Here is a 6,000-nt window from a genome sequence, read left to right as displayed (position 1 = left end):
TTCAGCTCCAGGGGGGTTGGTGCTCTTGCTGCATCCCTGCTGCCTTGGGAAACCTCGCTCAGCCAGGTGGGTGGGAAATGCCCTCCGTTTGGCTGTCTTCCGGCTTGCCTGTCTGCCTCCCACCTCTGCCTAGGCGTCTGTCCGCTTGTGTGTCCACCTGCCCGCCTGCCAGCACATGCATCTGTGGACTTGTCTGCCTCCGCCTCTCCGCAGCCCTCCCAAGTGGCTGGAACCGGCCTGCCCCAGGCCTCCCCACCTCGTCCTGCGGTCACTGCCTCGTGCTTTGTTTGCTTCCCTGGCTTTCTCCCTCCGGGCTGCTGCCTTCCAGCTCCACAGTGAAGTCCTCAAGGGTAGGGACTGTGTCAGATTTGCCCTGGGCCACCTCTGCCTCGAGCACAGGGCTGAGCCACAGAGCAGACGCGGGGTGCGGATGGCCGGAGTGAGCGTCTCTGGCCTGCACGGCTGAGCCAAGGAGCAGCAGCGTTATCGTCACCCACTCAGAAAAGCAGAGAGCGGGGCCCCAGGGTGAGCCCACACTGCTGGGCAGAGACGACAGATGCTATCTGCCAGCTGAGGGAAAGGGGCTTCGGGACACTGCTCCCAGGGCAGGGGGCTCAGGACGTGGGATTTCGGGTCCTTCCATGGAGGAGGTCACATGCGGGTCTCTGTGGGGGATGGAACACAGGACTTCATCTTGGCCCTCTTCTTGGGGACCTGCTCAGGGCCAGGTTGTGTGCTCTGCCAGGGGTTGGGGCAGATACCACAGTTCTTGTCTCTGTCTGGGGCTGGGGGCTCTGAGATGTCCCTTTCCTTCCAGCATCTTCCCTAAATCCACTGGGCCTTTGCCTGCACACAAGAGCCTGGGCTAGAGGCCCCCCCACCCCCACCAGCTCCATACAGGCCCCAGGCCCTACCCTGAGGGGCAGAGCGAGGGGGCCCCAGGGCTGTATCAGTCATGTGAACAATGCACAGTAACCTCCCCGGAACCATTCATAAGTTTAATCCACGCCAGTAATAAAATCGCATTACATTTCTCATAAAATAAATGTTCCCATTTATATACAGAAGACAGACTGTACAGGCCCAGCCTGGCCCCAGGAGGGGTCACACACGGGCGGCGGCGGTGGGGGAGCAAGGGCCATGCTCCCGGTGAGGCAGGAGGAGTTTTAATCCGGCCGGCCAGGCGGGTGGGCGGGCAGGCGCCGGGCGTTACTGAACCTGGGCTTCGAAGGAGCCGTTGAGCTGTCCCTCCTCATAGTCCATCTGACACAAGATCATGTTGTTCTTCAGGAAGAATTTGTCTCCCACGCAAAATCTGCAAAATCCAAGCGAGAGACAGCGGCCATGGGAGGGGGCCCTGGAGGAGGCACAGGTGCAGACAGTCATGCTGGGGCGTCTGGTGCCTGACCTTCCCAGAGGGGACAGCCCAGAGCAAGCCTGCTCAGTTGCTCAGCCGGGGCCTGCTGCCAGGGGTAGTGGGACAGACAGACAGACAGGCCTCCTGCTGTCAGTCTCGGGGTGGGGGTGGGGGGCCGGCAGGGAGGCACAAGGATAACTCACACTAGTCCTGGAAAGGGTGGAAGAAAACAAAGAAGTGGATGGAGGTGGAGAGAGGAGAGACGGAGGGAGGGACAGGATAGGATGGTCGACTTTTCCTTCCCACTGAAGCCTCCCTGGCATGCCTTCTTCCTCTCAACAGAATCGGTAGTTCCCTCCGACATCCCACTGTCGCCTCTCCTACCCAGCCTGGGCCTCCCAGCCCTTCCTCCAGAGGATGTCCCCAGCGTGGCTGAGGCCTTTAGTGAGAGACCAGGGTCACCGGCCCACTCAGCAGATCCCAGTCCAACCACCAGGTGGTGCTGTAACTTCACCAAGCCCTCCTAGCAGTGGGTCTGGTCTGAGTCCCCAGCCAGAGCAGCGTTTGCTGCACGTCCCTGGGGACCTCACCAATCTGTGAACTCTTGCGTGAGTTCCTACCTGACCCGGGGACTCCTGAGTAAGGATCTTCCTTCCTTCCCCATCCTGGCTTGTTAGCTCCCTGAGGACTACTACAGGGCTGGGACACTGCACAGGGCCCAGGAGACCACAAAAGGGGCTGGGCTGGAACCAAACCCACAGGAATGGGGTCAGGAGTGAGTGGCATTCCCTGAAGGCACTTGCCCCTGCCAGTCGGCGAACCCCTTCTCACTAGAATGCATGTCCATGCCCACGTACACAGTACACACCAAGACACAGAGACACAAGGGCATGTTACCCCTTACAGGTGCGCACTTAAAGCACACATGCACACGTACTTATCTCAGCAGGCATACACAGCACAAACAATGCCTTCTCGTGGACACAGAAATACAAGCACACATATACACATATGCATATTAATTCTATCACACACATGTCCCCACTTGCACCTGGACATTTAAAAACACACAAACACGCACACTCACACCATGCACACACAGTGAGCTCATGCATACCCCCATCTATTATGTTCACACAGACATCTGCTGCACACTTGGCCACAAGGGACCAGGCATGCATAAAACACACGTGCACATGCATGCATCCAGCCACGCAGACACACGAGCACACTTCCACAGGGCTCCTGGCGTGGCCCAGCATGCCTCAGGCTGCTGTCCGAAGTGCCAGGTCTGCCACCGGCCAGCACTCACCTCTGGTTGCAGAGCTGGCAGGCGAAGCAGTCGAGGTGATACACGTTGTCTCGGGCCCGCATCACCATCTCGAAGGCGGGGATCAGCTTGCTGCAAGCAGCACAGTTTCCTGTGGTGCCAAAGAGCCTGCCGAGGGAAGGGCACAGAGGACTCGGTGGCCTGCGGGGCTGGGCGGCAGAGTTGTGGGCTTAGCAGGTGGGTCTGGGCAAGGGCATCAGAGCGCAGAGGCAGCACCTAGACTCTGCCATGCAATCAGGCTTCAGAGAAACCAGCAAGTCCCCCGGGAGGGTGTGCCAGGGGTCAGGGGTGGACAGCCCCTGCCTATCCCAAGGGCCCCTCTCAGGCTCCCATTGGGGTCCTTCAAGCATCCGGGGCCCCCAGAAGAGTAGAGGCCCTGGGCAAGATCTCTAGACACTCAAGCCTGAATTTTAGGGGTGGTCTGTCAATCCTAGGCTGTGCGTTCCTAGGCTAGTCACTCAGTCTCTCTGAGCCTCGTCTGCCTCAACGATGAAGCCAAGGCCAGAAAGACTCACCCTTCACTGGGTTGTCATGATCCGTGCAAATCCTCAGTCACAACCCAGTCAGCAGGCTTCCAGGCGGTGTCTATGACAGGGCAGGCCCTGCTCTCAGAGCTTCCCAAAGATGAACTCATTTTCTCCTGACGACAAGCCTGTTAGGGAGCTACTGTCACTGTTCCCCACTCTAGAGACAACAAAGGGCAGGCACAGACTTGCTCCACATAGTGTGCTCTTAAAACTGGATGCTCTTAAAACCGGTGCTGTGGCGCCATAGGTTAACCCTACACCTGCGGTGCCGGCATCTCACATGGGCACCTGGCCCATATGGGCACCGGTTTGAGTCCCGGCTGCTCCTCTTCCAATCCAGATCTCTGCCATGGCCTGGGAAAGCAGCAGAAGATGGCCCAAGTCGTTGGGCCCCTGCACCCACATGGGAGACCCAGAAGAAGCTCCTGGCTCCAAATCAGCTCAGCTCTGGCTGTTGAAGCCATTTGGGTGAACAAAGGATGGAAGACTTCTGTCTGTCTCTTTCTCTCTCTCTCTCCCACTGTCTGTAACTCTATCTCTCAAATAAATAAATAAATCTTTTAAGAAAAAAGACTGGGCCGGCGCCGCGGCTCACTAGGCTAATCCTCCGCCTAGCGGCGCCGGCACACCGGGTTCTAGTCCTGGTTGGGGCGCCGGATTCTGTCCCGGTTGCCCCTCTTCCAGGCCAGCTCTCTGCTGTGGCCAGGGAGTGCAGTGGAGGATGGCCCAGGTGCTTGGGCCCTGCACCCCATGGGAGACCAGGAAAAGCACCTGGCTCCTGGCTCCTGCCATCGGATCAGCGCGCGCCGCAGCGCGCTGGCCGCGGCGGCCATTGGAGGGTGAACCAACGGCAAAGGAAGACCTTTCTCTCTGTCTCTCTCTCTCACTGTCCACTCTGCCTGTCAAAAATAAATAAATAAATAAATATAAATAAAAAAAAAGAAAAAAAAAGACTGTGGGATGCCGCCTCCCTATCTTCACAATTAGTGTTTTATTAAACGCGTTTCCTGCTACCAACTGTCATTGGCCCAGGCCCATTTTTCCTTTTCCAAAGACTCAGTTTATCCTTCTGAAAGATGGGGGCACTGGCCAAGTTGACCCTGTTGGACGATGCTTCTCAAATGGAAGTGACGCCCAACGAAGTTCCACGGGCACCTGGCACAAATGCCTCATTTTGAGGCAGGCGCCCACCCTCTGAGCTGCTGGCTGCAAAGCTCTATAGAGGGACAGGGGTTCACGCCCTTTGCGCACAGGCCAGTGCTTGGCTGGATGCTCCAATGGTCTGTGCCAACCAGGTTTCTCATTGCTTCCTTTCTGCACACCAGCAAAGCAAGCCCCAAGTGAGACGAGGGGGCCGAGAGGAGGCTGGGGGCCCCCTTCTAATCCCCGATTTGTCCAGCTCAAGCTCAGGCGCCTGCAGACAAACTTGGCTCCATTATTCATCAGCCTGAGCTGCCTGGTGGCTCAGATAAAGGCAGACAAAGGCTGGGCCACAGCATCTGCCGCCAACAGCCGCCTTCACTGCCACCCGCCTGACGAGTGGTTGCTGCAAAGGGGGCAGGACATTCTCTGGGGCTGAGTAGCCCCTGGCTTCCCTGGCCCCAAAAGTCACCCCTCGCATCTGCCCGGGGCGGGGGGTGGTGTCGGAAAATACCTTGAGCCCCTGGTAGCTGGCATGGCCCTCTGGCTCTCCTGCCAAGCCATCTGCACCAGGGCCCTCCCTCTCCAAGCCCTGTGGACCCAGCAGACGTCTGCCACTTTCCTAGGCTGGTAGGCGCAGCCCCCAGGAGATGCCCCAAACCTCTAGGCTTAGAGGCCCCTTGCGACCCTCAAGGGGTGAACCCCAGAAGCATCTTTCCTGAACCCCTCTTCCTGGCCTCAGCTCCTCTCCAGCCCTAGCCAGGAGCACTGAGCCACAGTGCATCACTTCTTTTTCAAAAGCCTGCAGAAGCCCAGAGTCAGAGAAGAGCAGGTGCAGCAGGTCAATCTCAGGCCCTTCAGGGAAGCAGGGAGCCCCCGCTGGTGACTCCGCACCCCGACAGGCCCGGGCCTGAGCAGAGGCAGCCCCACAGCCTTGGCCCCGACCTGTTAATTAACGCGCTGGGCCATCCTTCCCCACCAGGCCCGGCGGCCAGCCAGCAGCCTGCACAGAGCCAAATGCAGGTGCTGGGCCTCAGCCAAAGCCCCTGCTTTGTGGCCTCCTTCCAGCCTTGCTGATGTCATAAATGGCCTCGGGGAGGGTTAATTGGGGGAGGCAGCCCCAGGGGATGAGATTTGGGGTGTGGGGGAGGGTGAGTCAGAGCTCTGAGGAATGCAAGGCAGGCAGGCAGGCAACCACGGCTCTTCTCACCACTTCACAAAGGAGAAACTGAGGCTGGGACACAGGCTCGGGGCCAGTCCAAGACTAGGCCTTTAAGCTCCACGTCAGTGGTCCTGCTCCAGCATGGCTACCTGCCAGGCTCCCCAGGCAGATGGAATCCCAGATGCCACAGAGCACTTGAAAAGGGAGGGGGTGGCACTGAGAGAGGTTCCATCAGGGAGGAGGGGGGCCCAGGTGAGTTGGAGCTCCCTCACCTGCTCTTAAAGCCCCTCCCAGGTCCCCAGAATAGGTGAATTAGAAGCAACTGGTGGGGCCAGCGCTGTGGCATAGCGGGTAAAGCCGCCGCCTGCAGTGCCAGCATCCCATCTGGGCGCCGGTTTGAGTCCCAGCTGCTCCACTTCTGATCTGGCTCTCTGCTGTGGCCTGGGAAAGCAGTGGAAGATGATCCAAGTCCTTGGGCCCCAGC

General features: G+C 58.8%; 1 protein-coding gene across 5 annotated transcripts in view; it reads right to left on the bottom strand.

The window, feature by feature from the left end:
* Window positions 1-984: 984 nt before the first annotated feature.
* Window positions 985-6,000, bottom strand: part of LMO1 (LIM domain only 1) — a 39,880-nt gene continuing 34,864 nt past the window's right edge. For all 5 annotated transcript variants that reach the window (XM_051824551.3, XM_070064692.2, XM_008265685.5 and 2 more), the window contains 2 exons: window positions 2,670-2,795; window positions 985-1,315 (listed from right to left, as the gene is read on the bottom strand). In XM_051824551.3, the coding sequence (XP_051680511.1) occupies window positions 1,210-1,315; window positions 2,670-2,795 (232 nt within the window). In that variant the 3' untranslated portion in view covers window positions 985-1,209. The remainder of the gene's footprint in view (window positions 1,316-2,669; window positions 2,796-6,000) is intronic.

The sequence above is a fragment of the Oryctolagus cuniculus genome, chromosome 1 (assembly GCF_051225735.1).
Source record: "Oryctolagus cuniculus isolate XC-2025 breed Fujian yellow rabbit chromosome 1, ASM5122573v1, whole genome shotgun sequence".
Classification (NCBI taxonomy): Eukaryota; Metazoa; Chordata; class Mammalia; order Lagomorpha; family Leporidae; genus Oryctolagus; species Oryctolagus cuniculus.
The sequence above is the reverse complement of the archived record's forward strand: the minus strand, read 5'-3'. Positions and strand labels throughout refer to the sequence as shown.